This window comes from Sparus aurata, chromosome 23, assembly GCF_900880675.1.
Source record: "Sparus aurata chromosome 23, fSpaAur1.1, whole genome shotgun sequence".
Lineage (NCBI taxonomy): Eukaryota > Metazoa > Chordata > Actinopteri > Spariformes > Sparidae > Sparus > Sparus aurata.
In genome coordinates, this window is record NC_044209.1 from 11086752 (window position 1) to 11108543 (window position 21792).

A 21792-nucleotide genomic window follows, 5' to 3' on the forward strand; every position below is an offset into this window, starting at 1 on the left:
AAGGCTTTATATATACTTTTTTCCCCTTTAAGATTTGTAAAATAAACTAGTCCGTGCGCTCTGCTCCAGTTTTTTAAGTTTACAAAAACATATCTTCGGCATTACTGTTTTGCAATTCTGTGTTCCTTATCGGCGAAAGCAAACTATAAAATGATGAGTGTTAATCTGATAATGTATGATAATCTTGACATCCCTCAGGCGGAAATTCAGCAGGAATGGATTGGGTAATTAAATGGGTTAGCAGAAATAAAGAAAGACAGACAACACGAGTCAGGAATAAAAAAATCTTGTATTTTTTAATTGACAGGGAAACATCCTTCAGGACAACGGTTGGTCATCAACACAATAATCAGCAACGATACAATGTAGAGAGTCCGACTGTGTGTCGAGCCTTTTAAAACACCTCCCCCCATCCCCTCCCTTCTCCCTCTGTGACAGGGAATAATGGAGGGCTTATTATTGCAGACACGTTGGCTCTCCTCTGACAGACAGAACACACCTCCTCCCCTCCTTGTAAGGCTTGGGGGGGTTTGGGGGTGGGGGTGCCTGGGCCAATCTCTGAAGGGTTGTAATAAAAAAAGAAAGAAAGAAAGAAAGAAAGAAAACACAAGGCTTCTGATTCATCAAAAATCAAGTTCTATCACAGTTTGAACTTGCCGTAAGTCTGGCGCCGCGGCGACAGAAGCGCGACGGGCTTGGGCGCGAGGCCGGACCAACTCAGTACCGAACCAGAAATCACAACTTATTACTATCTTCATCTGTCCATTACAGAGCATCAGGGCTGAGGCTACTCCTACATAAAATATACATCAGTTAATTAGTTTCACCAATACCAGAGTTCTACCATGTTTAGAGTATCAGGAGATAAAGTGAAAAAAGGTTCACCTCAACATTAAATAACATTGGTTCTGAACAAAATAGAACCAACTAGGTTCTCACTTCTCTCTATAAAACTGTATAAAGAGGAGCTCTGACCTCATACAGTAAATAACCACCCGATATTGCATTGAACAACAAAGAATAGGGTCATTTAATTAGTATTTTATCAGATACCAATTAACCAGAGCCCAGTGCAATTAGGTAGTCAATCTACAAATGGAAACATCTGAAAATGCAAATATCAAAATCTCTAAAACATCCAGATGATTCGTTCCCAAAAGAGTTTTTTTTTTTTCTTAAATCAGAACATGCAATAGTCAAAACTGTTTCCTCAAAAACAGGATTTAAATACTGAGATCCAAAGATCTGTAAATCGTAAGAACAATTATGCAGTCACGCTACCAAACTGTGTCGATTAATATGGCAATATGCGGTAGATCGGGGTCGTCTGCACTGAGTCAAAGAAGAGTGAGACAGAAAGAGGCTGTCTTCAGACAACTTAAAACCTCCCGTTGCTGACAATCTGTGCAGGAAGAGGACATGAAACAGGACAAAGCAGTTGCACAATAACAGTGTGTTCAAGCACATACTGTATCAAAACTCTGTTTAAACCATGGGGGCCGGCGACTGTGCCATGTACAGGAGGGAGGACGACATCCAACATCAGATGTGCTTCTGTATGTCAGAACTGGAAGAAGAGTGCTATCAAACGACGAACACGCCGACGGCAGCTGTGTTCGTCAGCAGCAGCATTTTTCAAATTGTGATCTGTGCTCCGAGAGCTTCTCAATCTGTCTTTGCGAGATGCAAACCTTTAATTTATTCACCTGAACTCACAAGATATCTGTGTCAAAAAGAAGCTAACAGATAAAAGTTTCTTTCTTTTCTTATGCTCTACCTCACAATTTTCCCCCATACATGCATACTGCTTGGGAGACATAAAGATGATGAGAGTGTCAAAGGAGAATGATAATCTGATAATAATCTATGATAATCTTGACCTCTTGCTTTTCATCACAGACCTCGCGCTAAAAAAAGGGTTTCTGCAGGCATCGGCAGCTTTTACTGCGAGGCTTAGCACAATGTAAAGCGGATTTTTGGAATCAGAGAAATGAACATAAACATTTTAAAGCCCGACCTCCAGTCAAAAATGTGTTTTCTTTGTACGTACAGTTGAATGTTTGAGCTTCACTGTGTAGAACGATCTATGAACAGAGTTTGACACTAGAAGGCTGCATTCACATCCGTTAATGAAAACGGACAATTCCTCTCAATCATTAAAAGGGGGCACGGCCACGAGCATTATTATTATTATCACAAATTGACTGGAACCCAATTCAATATTTGCATAGTCATATACTTTTTGGATGTTTAATGAGTGAGAATCCGTTTTTTTGTTCATCTTTTTTTTATGCCTTTAAGCTTTCAGCAATGTTCGCCAATGTTTGCCAGCTAGCGTTAACATCGTTAGCTAGCTCATAAACTGGCAACCACTGGCAACTGATTCGTACGACAGCAGTGTTCTGACGTGAATGCAACGGAAGAGGGAGAGATCGAACGCCACATTTAGTGACTGAATGTTATCAATAACACCTTTAAATTCAAGTGTGGAGGGATGCCCACATTAAAAAAGTTCAGGGCTTTACCTGTTACCAAACTGGCTTAATACTATTTTAGATATTCACCAACCTCCAGAAACCCTTTGTCACACAGTTAATGCATCACAAATACTCACAAAGATAAAATTTATCATTGCACAAACATGTAATCCTGGGCCTGTGTTGAATACAGTACAGCATCAAAGCACTTTGGTTTTCACTCATGTTACTGAGGAGGTGTGCATGTCACATGCTGAGCGGAACAAAGGCAAAGACGCCATTCCCAGCCAGCTGCCTTTAAATAGGGGATTCAAGAAGTAGCTTACCAGCACGCTTCCTGTTGTGTAACCAGACTGTGCACGAAAGAGAACAAATACACATTGTGCTGTGTCAGAATAAAGGTATGGCATGGTAAGCCACCGGAAGGAAAAAAATCTTCATCATTCACACCTTTGGAGATGGCGGGGGGGCTCCTTGCATGATTCCATCTGTGTATAGGCTCGTTTAACATAACTGATCCACCATATGTGTGTCGTCTTATGCGATAAGATAAAGGAGCGATGAGTCCTCTGCAGGGATGCATGTCACTCTTCTGCTCGCAGTCACAACACCAGCGGGCGGGCCTGAGCTTTTTAGAGAAATCTACACTATACCTAACACTGCTTCCAGCCTCACCCATGCCACCGCTGCCACGCGCAGGGAGGGGGGGGAAGGGGCAGCAAGGTACCTACAGTAGCATGAACACTAGAGATAGAAATACTCTCAATCGTCATATAAAATGGATTTATATCATTTATATCATATATAGTAGCTCTACAGTATGTATGAACACAAGAATGTGGTTGTTTAATGTAGTGTGGATGTTACTATATTCTTCACAAGTATATATTATTATTATTATTATTGCACTCTGGCTACACATATTTAGTAAGTTAGTTAGTTTGGTTGTCTTTAGATGTACAGAACACAAAGTGGTGTCAGAGCTGATCCAGCTAGAAAACAGCTGTAGAAGGGGGGGCTCAGTGATGGCAGGTCACAACGCTGGACTTTGCTCATTTTGTATTTAGAGATATTAAGCCGCTTGCAAGTTATTTAAATGTATTTCTTCGGAGAATTGAATAAATTGAGGTACAGTCGTTTTTTCTCCTGTGCTGCATGTACTGGGAAGGCCAAAACCTGCTTAACAGTAGATTCAGCTTTTTAAAGAGACAGCGCACAGGTTTGTTATCAACTGTGTTCTCCGCAGGGACGTCAGCGCGGGGGAGAAAACGTCTCGAAACAAATTTCGCTTGCATCACTGAGCCCGCTTCTTAAGACTGTCACACAGACATCAAATACATAGAAATCTGAGACAAAGCTACAGAAACACGTCACACCCCTGTTCTCGTCTCTTTCTCGCTCTTTTTCAAAATAGAAAAATAAAATCCCACTCCTCAACCTCGGCTAGCCCGTTGAGAGGAGGGCTTGATCACCTTCACCCGCTCTCCCTCCGTTTTTGAAAAGAAATGAACATTCACAAGAGGACAACAGAGGAAATAAAACAAGCAACTTGAAATTCAAATTTGTGTGCAAAAAACATGTTAGATCTCTATAAAAATATGTGCATATGGATAGAGCTATTTTTAATCTCACCAAATACAGTATTTTCCTTTATTTACACTGCACAGATACACAGATAAACATACACTACAGCTCGGCCCTGCTCCCCCTCTCTGTTGTTGCAGGCGCAAGAATAACATGGCCAACTTCCATGACAACAGATTTGACAGTACTCGCACGTAGGAAAAAACGCAGACACGCTCACTCATACACGCACGCACACGCTTCTGCTCCGATCAATGTGATCGAGGAGCAGAGGAGGGGGCAAGCAGAACTTCTGTAGAAAACCTGAAGTTGCATATCCCACAATTCCCCCCACGCTCGCATTTCACAAACCGCTTTCCTGTAAAAGGTCAGAGGTTATCAGCCAGACGCTGCTTCCTGATTGGCTCGCGTGGGTGGGGACAGTGTGTCAAAAAAACTTTGGCTACGGAGTTAGGTGGCTTTAGTCCTGGTGTGTTCTCAGTAGAAGTCCTGTACACACCATGTACAGTGGGTACTGTTTGACTGGTACAGCCTCAGTGGATCTGCTGTCCTTCAAGCTGGGTTTAGGAAAAAATGTATCCATTGTCTGTTACTCGCGGACCGGACTGTACCAGCTTCTCTCTGGAAAGAATAATGTCTCTTTACTGTTCATCTGAACAAAACCAAAAAAAGAAAGAAAAATCCCTCTCCCCGTAAACTTCTTCTTATTTTCTCCCCAGCACCAATCTCTGCCGAGGTCGGCCCTCTGCTCAAGTTTCAGAGATTTTTGACCAACTGATTCACTCCCTGAAGGCAATGCTCGACTTTCATTGGGCAGTCCTCCGATTCTTTGCACTGAATCCCGCACCGCTTCCTAGTCTGCTGTCGAAAGGGGAAGAGCAGGTGGCCGTGTCAGCGTCTGATATGCCACTCATGTATCTGGACTGTGGTTGGTCGAAGGTGAACTGGGGGAGGGGCATGTAGTCGCCTGTGAGCGGGGAGCGCCTCGCGGCGGGGGAGAGGGAGTGTGTCTGTGAGAAAGGCATTGCGTGCGGGAGAAGAGGTGCGTGAGGCTGGATGAAGATGTTCGGGCTGATCGGGATGCGTGGGTGCGTGGGTGTGGATGCAGACGGAGGAGTGTACGCAGGACTGTGTGTCGGAGTGGATGCCCGAGAAGGTGTCAGCGTGTGTGTCGGCGAGTGTGCTTGCAGCGGTACATGGATGGGCGTGAGCGGAGTGTGCATCGGGGAGTGCATCTGCGCGACGTCTTGTGTGTTTGTGTGCTGGGTCAAGTCATAGGACGGCGTCCTGCGTCTCAGCATCATGCTGCAGTCAGCCAATTTTGGAGGTGAAGCAATGTGAGGGTGTTCCCTCTCTGAGGGCGGGTGGATGGATATACAAGGGGGACTCATCTTCTTCTTCCTGTGGCCGCCCCCGACTGACTGCACCCTCAAAGGAAATGCCTGACCGACCTTTTCAGAGCGGTGAGCATCTCGTGTGAAGCGCTGGTCGTCACCCGTGATGACAGCCTGCGGGAGGCAGACCTCAATAGAGTGGCGCCGCTGGTCATCAGGGTAACCAGCGGACAATGATGTCGGCTTGTCCTGGAAGCCCTGGTTGTCAGCGCTCAAACCCTTCTTGAAGTCCCGGTCCTTCAATCCCACCCCGAGCAGACTGAGTGCGCTCCTCGAGGAGGAAGGCGGCAGCGGGGGAGGAAGAGGTGAGGAGGCAGAGTCGTGAGAGTATGGGGAGTTGTAGGGGGAGAGGGAGTGGCTACGGCCAGTCTTCCCTCTGCTCTCCTGCCCTCCCCCCTCCTTGTCCCTCCACCTGTGCTGGGCCGAGCTGGTGATGTGATACACCTCCTCGTCCGCGGGGTCACAGAAGGACGCGGCGGAGGGCGGCCTCGGCCTCCGAAGGCTGGGGGGCCGCAGGGGGAGGCGGGGCGAGGGAGGGGGAGGGAGAAGGAGCGAGGGGGAGGACGGCGGAGGAGGGAGGGGAGAGGGAGGAGGGAGTGGGAAGGCGGATGGGGAGCAAGGTGGGAGAGAGACGGCAGAGGGGGAGGAGGGAGGAGGAGGAGGCAGGGGAGATGGGCACGAGGTGTAAGGAGGGAGGGGGGAAGGAGAGGGGGGAGGCAGATGGAGGGGGCTGGGCCTCTCCTGTTGCTCACAACCATGAGACACCACGGAATCCAATTTAAGTGCCACCTGCATCATAAAAAGAGGAGGCAAATTCTTACATAATGCACCTTTAACTTTTTAACATGCAAGTGTGTAGCGAGCTGACACGGCGTCTCTCACCTGTCTGCGCAGGGCCCGTGGGGAGGGGCTGGGTGTGGGCGGGGCGATGCGGGGCAGGGTGATGGTGGGAGGTGTCCGGGGGTGGCTGGGGGAAACATCCGGTACCTGCAGCAGTGCGCGATTGTCACATGGCTGGGAGTGGACCGACGTCACTGAGCCTGAGGTCACAGACGTAAAGAAATCATGCACGGGATACAGACACACGTGCACGCTCTCTATGCAAACACATGCACTCTTGCAGAAAAACACATGCGTATATGGGCATAGACAAACACGTACACAAGCTACATGACCATTTTCTTTTGGGATAATTTAAAATTATTACATTTGTATAGAATCATTAACACTTTGTTTTGATAGAATATTTGGATTCCAGCAACAACAATTCAATTTAGTTTCAGTTCAGTTAAAAGTTTTACTTCTAATTTGTTGGCAGTTGCGTCAAATTTGCTTTCAAAACAAAGTGTTTCCTGAATGAGGCATGAACAGGTTGCTCATCAAAACACAAGTGTTATCACTATCAGGTAGCAGCACTGAACTGATTGTCAGTTATAGAGTCATAGTTTGTAGGACGCATTCGGCGTTAGATCCTGGTTACATACAGTCACACCAGGGAGCTTTAAAGTCCTGATGACACACAGAACTCCAATGCAACATGGCAATCAATGATGTCCAAAGCAGACAACTCGAAATGAAACCAAGTGACAAGGTGGAAAGCAACTCCATCATTGGTTCAATCTTGGTTAAATAACTTCTCTGAGACTGTGTGTGACCAGGACCTTAGGCATTCTGCACACACAGGTCCAGTTCCCCTGTGAGTTCAGATGTAATCGTAGTAAGAAACAGGTTAAAATCATTGCAGCAAAGTCAGAGGTAAGAGTCCATTTTCAGTCTGTACTTTCATGCCAAGCTGTAAAGTCACTTGATTGTATATCAACCTCTTATAATCTCAAAAAAAGCGGACAGTTGCCAAAGCACCACGGCTGTGATGATGACACTTTTCATCTATATAGCTGTCTGACTTTGCAGCTTGGCAACTTGAGTATTCAGCCATTCCACAACTGAGCAGATGAGCCTGTGTGAAGGTTGCAGAGATTCACATGAACCGGCTCATCCACTACAGTCAGTACCTTTGGGACAGAGCTGGGCATGGCCACAACATGCCATTAGAGTCTGACTGCAGATAAAACAGTGCTTGTCAGTGCTTTGAGTCGTGATCTCAGCATGTTTATTCTGCTGCTAAGTCGTATTATGTTTTATTTTGCTTTGTGTCGGAGTCGGAACTGGAAAGAAAAGCACCACAGACTTCATGCAATATGAAAGAGATGTGTGTTTCCCTTTGAAATGGAAATTCAAGTTTGAGTGTGCAAAGGACGATGTGAATCTGACTACAAACAATAGAGTTGAATACTAGTAAAATAAGCATTTGCAAGCTGTGCATGGCAAACTGCTATGATTCCTTTGTTAATGTATTTAACATCCTAAAGAACAATTTAGGGACTTGCATTGGACTGATTGATTGGTGTCTGCCGCTGTTGGCCTACAACTTGCAAAGCCTATTATATATTTGTCAACCTCTGTACATTTCTAATTTGCAATTTAAAAACATGATACCATATATCTGGAGAATAAGTTTTGTAAGCCCCAGTCACCTTTGTAGCACCACATTGATTAATTCATAACGGTAGACTGTGACATATTTTTTTACTTAGAGCGCCTATTATATGGATGATGCGCTGGGCCATTTTGTGATTTTAGTAATATTTGCATTTCACTGTGTGGCCCTGATCCGTGCATTGTGTCTTTATTAATGTGTGTACCATCCTAGGAACTTCTGGGGGACCCAAGACTCCGCACAAGCCACGTATTTATAACTTAAGTCTTTCATTAAAATTAAATCATAGTATTAGCCATCTGTGGGATTAGCATTGTAAGCATTGCATTTCAGGTGGCCCTAGAAACATGCAAATATCACAGAAGAATCTGAGGTTTATTGAATTGGGATTACCAACTTTGACTGTTGGAAAATATATCACCGGCTGCCTAACACAAAGATGAGATAGAGCACAACACATTCTTATCTGATGGTTAGTACTGAGGCAGATAAAGCTTACCTGAATGCTGGTGCTGGGGACTGAGATCTATCTCCTCCAAAGGGTAGGGGGCGCTGGCGGGCCGTACAGGTCTGAACATGTAGCTGTCGTTAGGCAGAGAGTGCATCCTGGATACAGACATCTTCCTTGGCGACAGCAGGTTCTGGTCACCGTACTGCACCTCTTCTTCCTGAGGGGGGAGACAGAGACCGCACGGATCTTACACTGACTGTGACTATGTGCAGTGATACAACATACTGTGACACATGCTGGTTTTCCCAATGAAGGATAAATTGAAGAAAAGCCTACCTTTGTCCATTACAACCCTAATTACACTAATGTCCTTCCTACCTGTCCAGGTGAATTTGGACATGGCCCAACGTAGGTCCCTCCCACTGAACTGTTGTGGGAGGTTGTGCTTAATTTGCGCTGCCTCTCCATCGCCATCTCCAAGGCGATTTCTGCATCCATCTCGGCATCCTCTTTGGCCTCCTGTAAAGTAACACATGTTTTTACTTCCTGGCCACAGTTTTATGGTAAATGGTGATATCCATCCAGAAAAAGTGTCAATTTAAAGGGAAACTCCACCAGTTAAAGTGTTTAAAGATCCTAAGGAGCTTGCATCTACAACTGCATTTGTGAACAAGTAGTAAAACAAATTGTGTGGCTCCAAGAAGCAGTAAGCATGTAATCTGATAGATTGCCTCCAGTGATGTCACTGAGGGGTTAAATTGCATTGTGGGTAATGTAGGCGTTGAGTGGATTAAAAATGGTGACATCTCTGGTTCTGCTGTTCAATTTGATTATTTGTTTTTACACCGTCCATAATGAGTCCAACAGTGCTTTTAATTCACTACATTACCGACAATGCAACCTGGCCACTGAGTGACATCACTGGAGGCAGACATCACATGCAGCTTACTTTGGAGTGACAAAAGGCTTCATACTCCTTTTTTCCTCATATGCATAAGTGCTCCTAAAGACCTGCAAACACACTTTAATGCTTTCCATTTGTGGAGTTGCCCTTTAAGTTCAAAAGTGGATTATCACAATAAATAAAATATATCTTTGTTCTACCACTCTAGTGACTGTACCTTGTTGCTCTCCTCTAGATGTTTCATCAGAACAGCCACCACCACGTTGACCAACACAAACTGGGCCATGAGCACAAATGTGACAAAGTACATTGGAGAGACCATCGGCAGGTAGGTGAGGCATGAGTCTTCTGGCTTACACTCCCGTAACGTGTCCTTAAAAGACACAAAGAGAAAGAGGAACAGAACAGAGAGATTTGAGGAGGGAGTGCAGAAACAGAGTGCTACACGCTCACACATCCCCAGTTATTTCAGGGGGAGAGGCTCAATTGATCATCGGTCGGTCTGATATGCCAGAGGCTACACTACAAACACTTTGGAAATCTAAACTGTTAACAAACCATGGTTACAGTATATCCTGTAGAGCCTCATTCAGCTTTACAAAATTAGAAATCTGGAAGAATTTGAGGTGAAACAAGGACAGCGGAAGTTAGGGAAGCAGAGGATGTGTTGAAATTACAGCTGCTGGAATACTTTAGTTTATGGAGGGCAGGTTGGAATGTGTAGACGTGTAGCTCGCTTCACCAGAAAAAATCAACTTTGCTAGCTTCAAACAGTGTTGTCGGGACCTTGTTTTCCTCTGAGAACAGCTTGTTTATTCAGTTACGGAACAGATAAGGAGAGGTGAGGAGACGTCCACATGAAAACCCTGCACAGCGCCCTCAGCAGCTAAAGAGGGGACGGGAAGGCAACTGGGAAGACGTCAGGGTGTATGGTTCTATTATGTAACAGCATTATTTGGTCTCCCCGGGGGGCCACCCGCACAGCTCTGGGAAGGTGTTGACCCGCTGAAGGTTCCAAACCTTTTCATAACAGCCCCGCAGTGCTATGTGTGTCAAATTGCTGTTTAAATCCAGGTGACCTGTCCTCTGTCCTTAACTACGACCTGCAGCTTACCCTCCATTGCTGAGCCGGAGGCTGAGCCAGTGGTGTAGCCTCATCCCCATCACAGAATAGGGCGGAATAAATAAATAAATGACTGCGTATTAAAGACATATTCAGGCATAAAAGTGGATGAATGAGGGGTTAAATAAGGAGATTTAGGATGTAGAAAGTGCACGGCTATGACTGGTGAGCTGTGACTGCACTCTACTGAACTTTAAGTGGTGGAATTTGACTGACTGCATGCCATTATGAAAAAAATACTGACCTCAAATGCTACACATCTAAAGAAATCCAACATTATGTCAGGAGAGATCTGCCAGGAATCAACAGTGTGACTGTGATTAATGTCGTGGCGGTCATTTAACACTAATAGCTGAGAAAGAAAACATTATTCTCACCCTCATTGGCCTATTAACATATATCTTTAGAGCTGGCTGAGGCCGATTACATCATTCATCACATTTTTTTTTAATAAAGGAAAATTCAAAGATGTGAAAGTGTTGACATTGCTCAGCTCTAAGCCACTTTATTACTTCTTAATTGGTTTTGGAGGTCATTGCACTCTCTGTGGTTATGAGATAATCTAGTCATCATTTATGCTAGCATGTGTGTGTGTGTGTGTGTGTGTGTGTGTGTTCATACTTTCATGATCCCATTCCAGTTGTCTCCGGTGGAAACGCGAAACAGTGTGAGGAAGGCCATCCCAAAGTTGGCGAAGGTCGCGTGACGACTCAGACCATCACACGGGTTGTTATCGTTGCACTCTGATCAACATACAAACACATACAGGTGTTAATCACATTGTACTTTTGATAACGTGGCTAAAAGGGAACTCAAGTGACAGCAAGATGAGTAAGTACAAGTGATCAGATAACTGTCAGTGTCCAATTCAAAGCAGTGTGCACGGTACACACACACACACACACACACACTAAGCAGCGTGTCTCCATGGAGCTGACAGAGGAGAAGAGATACCGGTCTTCCGGAGGACAGGGAATGTCTCTATCAGTCTCAGGGTCAATTTGACAGAAAGCCCTCAGGAGCCTGTTAACAGACTCATAACAGCCACCAGGAGATATATTCCTTTGTTTCGAAGCCCGGCTCACATTAGCAGGAAGCCAGAGTGAAAGGAGACGGTCCGTTGAGTATTGTGTACCTTGTTTCTGATTCTAGGCATCAACCACCAGGAAAAATAGCTTCTTTTCACAACGAGTGAAAGGCTCAGAAGGACTCCAGAAACTCTTCACACAAAAGACTGAAGCAGCACACATAACCATAGTTTACCAAGAGTAATCAAATCAGCTGGCATACATGGAGGCCCCTTAAACCTGCATTCCTTCTAATGACCAGGAGACGGCAACCGCACCGGTTGCGAAAAGAGGTCCGATTGCATGTAAGCTTATGAGAGAATGACCCTACTTCTCATTTGATTTATTACCAAAGTAAACGGTGTGCTAATGAGTCCAGTCCAGGTCTTCTTCAGGGCAGCATGATATTCAAATTATGGTCCTGTTTAGAGTAAAATAGTAAATACAGGAAGGTATGCTTGGGGTATGGCTGAAACAGCAACTTATTCGGAACCTGAGAAGTAACTAAGTACAAATACTTAGTTACTGTAGGCTCAGGTTTGGCTAGCTTTGCACAGAAATGGCATCTTAAAATATCCTTCAGAGGGAAGCGTTTAACTTTACTTTGAGTACATTTCAGAGCCTGTACTGTACCTTCTTACTCAAGTATCTTCACCTGAGTTAAAAATAGGTCTGCCAATCAGGATAGAGGTGTGGCAATGCATGTCCTCACCAGCTCCGCCCTCTCCTCTAAATATGGTCATTTCTGGTTTCCAGAGAAGGAAACTGCTAAACTCAAGACTTCTGAAGTGGCAGCCCACAAGCCAACGGGAAATGCTACAGTAAGGTTAAACTTTATTCAGACTGAAATACCTTCACTATCATCCACGCTCAAAATACCTGCCATCCGCACAGAAGCTTAAAGCCAAAGAGTATTAACATTCAACCCCCGTCCCGTCCTCTTTCATGTTTCCCTTTGCCTATGACCTTCCCTTATCTGTTCTGCCTTCTGCCAATGCCACAGTCACAGAGGTTCAGTCTCCCATCGTGCCAGCGTACAGTGCCCTCCATGTCTTAGGTCTCCCAAAGGAATTTTAGATCTTACAAAGCCTCTGTTCTTTTTTCTGAGGTGGGGGGGGGATTGAATTCATGAGCCAATCAAGCTAGATGTTGGTGGCCAATTATTCCACACCAAACCCCCCCAAAGCTCCTACAAGTGGGAGGCCTTTTGTTCTTTACATCTGCTTGCTTTGTATTCTCTGTTCGATTTCGCATAATCATAGTCCTCTGATTGTAAAAGTCAAGTTCACTGACTGAAAACTCTTTATGGGCAAGGGACGTGTTTCGAATGTTGTTGTTTAATGTGAAATGTAATCAGTGTGAGCGCCGAGAAACCTCTTGTGACTTAAAAAACGTCCCACAAAGAATCGAACCTCCAGCTAAAAGGGTAAAAACTAATAATGTTTCTTGATCCTCACCAAGCTGCACCGTAAATATTCTCCAACAATCATCTCCAAAGCCCGTTCCTAAAATCTGGGTCCTCTCTGCAGCTTTGTACATTTTAAAAAAAGGCATGTAAGCTGAGGCATGGAGAGGGAAAATAAGGCTTCAGCGCGTCCAAAAAGCTTTTGTCAGCAGCTACGGCGAGAGCGGAGATCGTCGCAAAACACGGGGAGGGAATTTTTTTTAATTTATAAAACTGGAAAGCAGACATCCATTCGACCTCTCAACATGTCGAGCGGAAGCCTAATAGCGTTTCACAGAAAGCGAACATCTTCATCACAAAGTTGTTTTCATTTAGTCCTCCCAGATTCTCTCTCTCTCTCTCTCTCTCTCTCTCTCTCTCTCTCTTTTTTCTTTTGTTTGCTAATCCTCTTCCCCTCACACATCTTCGTGCTCTCAGAGAAAATGAGTTGGGAAGCAGCCGGCCTTTTGAGGAAGCAACACGTAAATAAATGTGATCATGCAAATGTGATCTCTTTCTTGTTAGAAGCAGCCCTCTGATGTGAGAGTGGTGGAGCAAGCGAGCGAGAGAGAGAGAGAGAGAGAGACGGGCAGACAGATGGGGGAGGAGAGAGAGAGGATTCGGCGTCGTGACTGTGGTTGTAATGAGTGGATTCAAAAAACATTCTTTTCTTGCTGAAAGCTTGTAGACTGTGCTTGCGTGCGTGTGCTGTGTTTACTGGTAGTAGCGTGACTGACCCAGTTTGCCGAAGAGCTCCACTCCCAGCGCAGCGTAGATGAAGAAGAGCAGCATGAAGAGGAGACCGAGATTTCCCACCTGGAAGGGATGCGCATGTTAGATCTCCCTCTGCACATAAACACTACAGTTTAAAATAATACTTGTCCACGCCTGCAGGGAATAGGAGACATTAGAGAATAACGTACTCGATCAACTCCGCACTCACCTTGGCTAACCATGGATTATTTATGAAAAAAACAAAAGTTGCGCACCAGTAACTGTTGACTGATTGAGGTCTGCTTTAAATACCAAGCTGCCTAATACAAGACATATTAGGTCACATAAACGCATTTTACATCAACATTGCTGTCTTTAAACTGGGATTCTGCACACTGAGGGTTGTGAGGCAGGTATCTGTATGCCGACAGGTGTACTCGAAGCCCTTATGTCCTTGTTTCACCTAGCTCATAGCTATATTTAGCGGGCAACAAAAGCACTCCCGCGGAATTTGTCATTCTGGAGGTGGAAACGCAAAATGTGCTGTGGAAACTATCAGGACACGTGGCTGCGCACTCACATACAGTATTTATCGTGGTTTAGTTTGTGGACAACTTCGATTTTTCTCCTAAAAATGCAAGAGACGTAATCCGAAATCCTAAATATCTGATCTACACTGGACGTATGCACATAATGAAACTGGAACTGTTCTGAATCCAGTGGTACCGAGCGTTTTGATACAGTCATTTCTGCAGGATACTATATTTAGTCATTAGTCACACCAGGTTACTCATTCACTTATTAAAAAAACACATTAGGGGAATACAGATTCCCATGATCCTTTGTGACTACTGACTTAAAAAGGATGTTAAGAAAGCCTTGCGCTGTAAAACTTTAATGGACTTGTGCTCATCCAGCATTTAAAGTACTATAGTAAATTATAAAACAGACCGTGGACCCTTTCACATTTGTTTTTGTTTCTTTAAAGGGGCACTATGTTGCTCAAGGGAAGAATTTCAAACTCAGAATTTGATATTCACAATATTAATGAGATCGATAAGTGATAAGTGAATAAACAAGCTGTTCTCAAAGGAAAATAAGGTCCACGAACACTTTTTGAAGGTAGGAAGGTGGCAGGGTCCGCCACACACAAGTGAAACAGTATGAAACTGCATCGTTCCTTTGCATATATAAACAATGCTACTTACTATGAATTCAGTGTTCATTCAGAAATGAAATTGATGAACTTCCTGTAGGACATTAACTGAATTCAACCATGTTAAATAGACAGAAATGAACAGGTGGACAGGTTTTTCACAGCGCCTTCGTCCCAGTACACTGGGGAAACCTGCTGGTGGCCATCAAGGCAGAATCCCTTCCTACGACTGCATCTGCGTCACACTGTCACTGTCACAAGTTCCCAGCATGTTGTCTTTCATGCAGTTCCTAAAAATCTGTTCTCGTGCACTCCGAGCCCTGATGGTTTTTATGCGTACACTTGACATTTAAAAAAAAAAAACAGAACAGCAGAACAATGGAGTCTGTCACCGCTTGTGCATCATAGTCTGCGGTGCGGCTGCTCTTTGGCTCTGAGAACTGTGCCAGGCAGCAGGAGAGACCTGACACACTCCCATAGCATCCGCGGACGAACTTATACACCAGTGTGTGCTGACTGGATAGAAAACGGCGCGTCGGGAGGGTAACATCAGGGAGGAAGCCGGCTGCACCGTCTGGCGGTTAAAGTTGTTTTCTGAGAGACCGCGCAGCTCAGCGATCAAGGTCCAATCCACGCCAAAAATGCTGTATGAAGTGAGCCCGTCTTTGATTATTAATTGAGCTGATCTCTCTGAGGCGTCCATGTCCTCAGCTGCACTGTGCACTCTCACAGCACCTTCGCACATTTCAGCACGGGTATCAAAACAAATTAGTTGTTCAGAACCGTCCAATTCATTTTTATATCTTCAAATGTTAAGACAAGATCAAGTGAGTCCATTGAAGGTGTTTGTTTCATTTGAACACATGTGATGTGATGTGATGTGTTCGACATTGTAACCATGCAGATTGTACAAAATGCAGAATGTACAAAACAAGACATTTCAGGGTCAGGATGCACATCCTGTAACGCGGATGGATACAACTTGAGTTAAATATTCATCAACAAGCATAAATCTTTCAGTCTATTCCAAACACAGCCCTCATATTTAGCCTACATTCCTGCGAAGGCATCATAAATTAAACAAGAAAACAGAATCAGTCTTTTTCTGTTTAAGACCGCGCTGAGTCTGAGTTTACCTGCGGCAGCGCTTGCATGACGGTATCCAGCAGAGCCCTCATCCCTGTGGCCATCTTCAGGAGTTTCAGCACTGCGGAGGGACAGAGGAGTAGTCTTAAAAAAAAAAGTTGTTTCTGGCTTCAGTAGTCCCCACATGCTGCAGAATTTATAATGGTACAGCGCGATACTGGCACAGCAGGGAGCCACAAATATTTGTACTGTATTTCATTGCCAGACGCCAAAAGCTGCCTGTGACACAGTACTTTACAAGCTGAAATAATACGAGAAAAAGTGCTTCACGACATGGATAGGATGTGATTAGAGCAAACAACGATTCATCGATTACTCAATTAGGTGTCCAATATTCAATTAACAGCCGACTTTTTCTTGATAATTTTTTTTCTACCTCGTGCTATCCGGAGTACTCTCATGATCCTGATGATGGTGGGGTTTATGGGCAGGGCTGCGCTCATCTTCAGCTCCTCCAGGATGATGCCCATGAGGGACAACGCCACTATCGCTATATCCTGCTGATTCCACCTGAACACACAGATAAACACACGCAGGAGGGGGGAGGGGGGGGGGGCGGGTAAGTTAATCACTACCTGGCATCACTCCAGTTCAGTATTAGTGTCAGGTTTATGTATGAAGGTAGAGGGTTGAACACGTATTTTACATTCCTTATATTGCAATTAGGAAATAGTGACATATAATCAATAAATAACAACTATAACTTTTCACATCACTGGGTCTTCACTCTTACCTGTCTTTGAAGAACCTGTGTATGCCGAACGCTGCGAATTTGAGAATCACCTCGATGACGAAGATGAAGGTGAACACGTAGTTGCAGTACTTGAGAATCTCCGTTAGATACTGAACACACACAAACACACAGACAGGGAATTATTTCAGGACATCTGGACATGGAAAGTGTTCTGTTTTTACTTTTGGTGGGAATAATGCAATTTCATTGCAGGTTAAGGAAGATCTTTACCGGAAAGTGATGCCAACCTCAGTTTGTCACTATGTGATATATACAGAAATCTTTATTTGACGGTAAGCAAATACAAAATGTTCTCCGGTTGTGTTAAATGAGAGTTAGGTGAACGGTTGCGTTCTTGCCAAAACTGCTCGTGTGTGCGCGTGCAGAAAAGAAGCATTACCTGCGGCTGTTTGTAGTGCTCGATGCTCATGGTGAAGACGTTGATGCAGATGATGAAGGTGATGAAGAGGTCCAGGTAGTGGCTGGTGCACAGTGTGTGGATGGACAGGCGCAGGGGGGAGTAGTCGGCGTAGTAGGGCCTCTGCTTGGCCTCTGAAGGACACAGACGGGACACGCGGAAAGCAACAGTGAGTAAATGCTCTGCATATTCAGATGTTACATGGGTCCAGTGGTGTGCAGGGGAAGGTGCAGGGAGCGAGGGAGGGGGAAACACAACTGCCGCAGCTATAAAAACTTCCCTTCTTGCGGCTTGATCGAACCAATACGCCCGTGTCTTTCGCTCTTTTTGCCTTCTCAACTACTGCGCTCAGCGTGGCGGCGTCCCTTTTGTTTTCAGCATTGCCCCACAGACTTTCGATGCACACCACTGCTCGTGTGGTATGTTCAAATGAGAGAGGACATGAGAGTCACAGACAGTCTATTTTGCTTCTTCATTTGCTTTAAGGGACCAAATGTGAAGAAAAAAACATATGACTCCTTAGATCAACATCTCCAATTCACCTGGTTTTGTGTAAGCTAATGTTGAAATCAACATGTATTAAATGCAACACAAAACCATGAAGTCCTATTCTGTGTTTCTTTTTTATTTATTAAAATTTTGTTTAACTTCTAGCCCTGTATTGGACTTAAACAAATGCCAAACGCGTATTTCTGAATAATTCAGAATGCTCCTTTACAAGATGTATTGCCTTTTCTAATATTTGTATTCTCGTCCGGGCAGAGAGGTCTGCTGTGCATAAACGACGACTAAGAGCCTCTACTATAACCCAGACTATAGTTTTTGACAGGTGTGTTGCTCCTTCTTAGAAGCAAACCGTTACAGCCGATGAATAATAAACACGCTTTAAGTGAAGCTGTTATCACAAATAAAGCTCAGAGGAAGCGAGCTCAGTCATATCTGACCTTCATTAGGAGGCGTGCGACACCCAAAATAGCGTAAACACAAAATAACTGTGTTTTAGTCGACTGTGCACTCACATGTCCATATTTGACGATTGCGTACATCATGCTTACATGCCTTCGATGTAAAGGGTAATGTCTGTGGTGAGAGTGGCTACGCGTGGTACTTTCAACAACACAGCTTTTCAGTCAGGCTGATTAGCGCGTTACATTTTTCAAAATTAAACCTAAGATCAGTGATAATCTATTCATTATTACACCAACTAATGAAAATCGATCCATCTTGCTCAGTTTCCCGAAGCTGCGGAACGTGACCGTGATGTTGAAAGCACACTGGAGCCGCCGCACCTCAATGACATCACTGCAGTCTTTTTTTAACCCATCGGAAAAAATCTCGACAGTCTAAAACTCCTTTTTCGTTTGTCTTATCTTGATTGTGGCTTGATTGCATGGCCAAACACTCAGAGTGTTTCTGTGAGACAGCTGATTAGGTGGCACTCGTCTGGAAACTTGAAGAGTTTTAGATCAGTGAGAACTAACACATGATGAAAAGAGTGGCGCTCTGCTCACACCATATACTGCCTTCTAGTGTCGTTCTGCTGTTGATGTGGCGGGTAGTCGAACATCATTTTGTGCTGTGGCCAAATCGTGGTGGTATGCCAATAAAATATATGTTCATACCAGTTTTCTCTTTTTTATCACAATAAAAGAAGAAGAAGTCCTTACAAACTACTGGTTTGTACTGCAATTATCTGGACTCATTTTTGCAATAGGTGGTGTGTTTATGATGTTTGTGCTTATGTTTTCTACAGTCTGTATTTAACTAAAGGGGACAGTTCACCCCACAATCAAAAATACATATATTTCCTCTCACCTGTAGTTCTATTTATCAATCTAGATTGTTTGGGGGTGTGTTGCCAAGTTTTGGAAATTGGCCGTAGAAAAGTCTGCCTTCTCTCGAATAGAATAGAACCAGTGGCACTCAGTGCAAAAATAATACATTTGAAAAACTCAACAACGGACTCTTTCCAGGAATCCTGAACTGGCTGCTCCAGATTATCCCATTATCTACATCTGATGATAGCACAGGATGTAAACATTAGGCGCCCTCCTAGCTAACTAAGCAAGCTATCTATGTGAGCTAATGAGAGGCTTGTGCCAATGATGGACAGCGTAGGATGTAAACATTAGAGAGCCTTTCTCAGCTGAACAGTAGCACTAGCTAGCTTGGTTAGCTAGCCTCTCATCCATGAGTAGAACCACACTTCCTCTTTCTCTGTGATACAGTCGAAGTTTAGTCAAAAGAAGGATGTTCCGACATGAAATTGCTCACAACAGAACCTATGGATCATCATTGAGTCATGATTTGAGGACAAGACATTGTTGTTGAGTTTTTCAAACATATTTGTTGGTGCTTTGAGTACCTAGCTATGGTATCCGAAAGAAGGAGGACATCCCTACGACTGATATCTCCAAAACTAGGCAGCTCACACCAGAACAATCTAGATGGATAAATAGCACTGCACGAAGGAAAAAAATGTGCATTATGGATTTTGGGGTGATCTGTCCCTTTAACATGGTCTTACAGCTCTATTAACCAAGGTTTTTACAGGTATAGCAGCCAAAAGGCCTGCTATGTTTCTGAGTCTGCCAGTCAAAGCACGTTTAGAGGAAATGTCCTTCTTCTACCTGTGTCGAGAGACGCCCCGGGGGATGTACATGCACTCTGAGGAAGGGAAGGGGGCATTGGCATTTCACCAGTCCAAATTTTGCTAGCAAAATTTCCCGAGGCACATGGAGGAAAGTGTCGACCTCGATTAGCTTCACATGCAGAAAGGTGCTGCAAAGGTTTTTTTTTTCTCCAACAGTAATGAAATTATAATCAAAAGTCAACTCATAATCATACTTATTAAACATTAGGGATGGTATTAAAACAAGATTTGGTGTCAGGGGATATACTTTAAGCACTTAAAGAAAGAAAAAGAGATTACTGGTTCACTGTATTATTGCTCATTTTTTACACTACAGTGGTGGCAGTCTATTGTTTAAAGAGTGAGCGTAGAATTATTAGTAAGCTTAATACTAATGTAGAGGTTGGTTTAGTTGGCCAGGTTTCAAAAGTTTCCCATGCAGTGTTAGGGGAGGGTAGGGGAGGGCTGCAGTCATGCACTTACATGCATCAGACTGGCGTAGCCGACGCCTTCTGTCAGTGATCAACCACTGATTGCGTGAGCTAGCCAGTCTTTCAAACTCTCCCTCTTTTTCTTTTATCTTTTGTGTTAGAGTCGGAATATGTTTCCCTGTTTTCTCTGTCTCTGTCATTCCTTTTCTCTTTTTTTGTTCAGGCTCTGAAAGCAGGCAGTGCTCAGAAAAATAGACTACCGACCAGCCCCTCCATTCTCCTTACTCCTGCGCTTTTTCTCTATCATTTTGAGCCTCTTCTCCTCCCGTAAGCGGGCCTCCTCCTCCTCCTGGTCCTGCCGGCACTTGTGGAAGTTCTCCACGACGACGCCGACGAACATGTTGAGGACGAAGAAGCTGACGATGAGCAGGAAGGAGATGAAGTAGAGCAGCATCCAGGGGTTGTGGTTCCTCACAGGCTGAGAGGAGGACACAGTGGAAAAAGATTAGGCTCACAATAGTTTATGTTTAAACACCCATGCTGGAAATCCCATTGCTGGTGTAAAGCCTCACAGTCTTATCACATCTTACAATGACAATGGAAACACTGTGAAAATCCTTTGGTAAACTTTCCAGAAATCAAAAAGGATCATTCCAGCAGTTTAATGATTTCTCTCGATGATATCACAAATAAAAGGCTTTAATCCTCTGGTTTCTAATTTATGATGAGTGATGAGATGTGACTAGATTACAATATGTCAGCACATTACACTACAGACAGGCCTGGAGCTGAGGACAGCCTCATCCGAACTGAAGCTTTGAAATTCCTTCATGAACTCCCACTTACAATTTGTTATAACACCTCACTGTCATTTAACTTTGTTTATTCCTTCAAAGAAATATTCACCTAATCATTATCTCCCACTCCAAGTGTCTCAGTGTATTTGAAAATTGTACAACCTGTCGTTGGGTTATTTTCATGGCAGGTACTTGTTTGTTCCATCCTTACAGTTCAAATATATCAAGGCAATATCCAGTACTGTCTTACTGCAGATGATACTGAATAAGTACTGAGCAGGGAGTAGACTTAGACAGTAAAATTAACAGCATCGATCGTAGTTCTATAACGTCAGAAGAGAGAAGAGTGTCGGTGAGGGGGGAAATAGGTTACAATACACACAGGATTGGAAACACATCAAGTTTTTATGTTGCTGTTACCACCCCATCAATAAATATTCAACACCAGTTCTGCACGACGGCCCGGCACATTCCTCTCATCGTTACCTGTTGGTCCACTCCCACCGCATCCAGCCCATCGTACATGATGTTGACCCAGCCGTCCTTACAGGACAGCACGAACAGAGACATCAGAGCCTGGTGTGGAAACAAGAAAGACATAAGTCAGAACACAGAGATTTCCCTGCTCCTAACTTTACCACATACAGACAGATGTGACTGTGAGAACTGCAGTGATATTTGAGTTTACTTCAAGGTCCATACTACCAATGTTAACATTTTTGTAAGGCTTAATTTGCCTGGGGTGATACAACATAGTTCAAATAATAATAATAATATAGAACGAGAATAAGGAACAATAAAGTTGAAAGAATATATGAGTAAAT

The 21792-nt window shown here is 44.1% G+C and overlaps 1 protein-coding gene across 4 annotated transcripts in view; it reads right to left on the minus strand.

Moving 5' to 3' along the window:
• Positions 1-270: 270 nt before the first annotated feature.
• cacna1ha (calcium channel, voltage-dependent, T type, alpha 1H subunit a) overlaps positions 271-21792 on the minus strand; it is a 126039-nt gene continuing 104517 nt past the window's right edge. For 3 of the 4 annotated variants that reach the window (XM_030406835.1, XM_030406834.1, XM_030406836.1), the window contains exons 26-38: positions 21455-21544; positions 20436-20649; positions 17091-17242; positions 16691-16800; positions 16334-16467; positions 15948-16018; positions 13679-13757; positions 11052-11173; positions 9525-9680; positions 8782-8922; positions 8452-8620; positions 6338-6495; positions 271-6244 (exon numbers count right to left, since the gene is read on the minus strand). In XM_030406835.1, the coding sequence (XP_030262695.1) occupies positions 4868-6244; positions 6338-6495; positions 8452-8620; positions 8782-8922; positions 9525-9680; positions 11052-11173; positions 13679-13757; positions 15948-16018; positions 16334-16467; positions 16691-16800; positions 17091-17242; positions 20436-20649; positions 21455-21544 (2973 nt within the window). In that variant the 3' untranslated portion in view covers positions 271-4867. Of the gene's footprint in view, positions 6245-6337; positions 6496-7467; positions 7515-8451; positions 8621-8781; positions 8923-9524; positions 9681-11051; positions 11174-13678; positions 13758-15947; positions 16019-16333; positions 16468-16690; positions 16801-17090; positions 17243-20435; positions 20650-21454; positions 21545-21792 lie in introns of those variants that run through there. The other variant, XM_030406837.1, reaches the window with a different exon arrangement.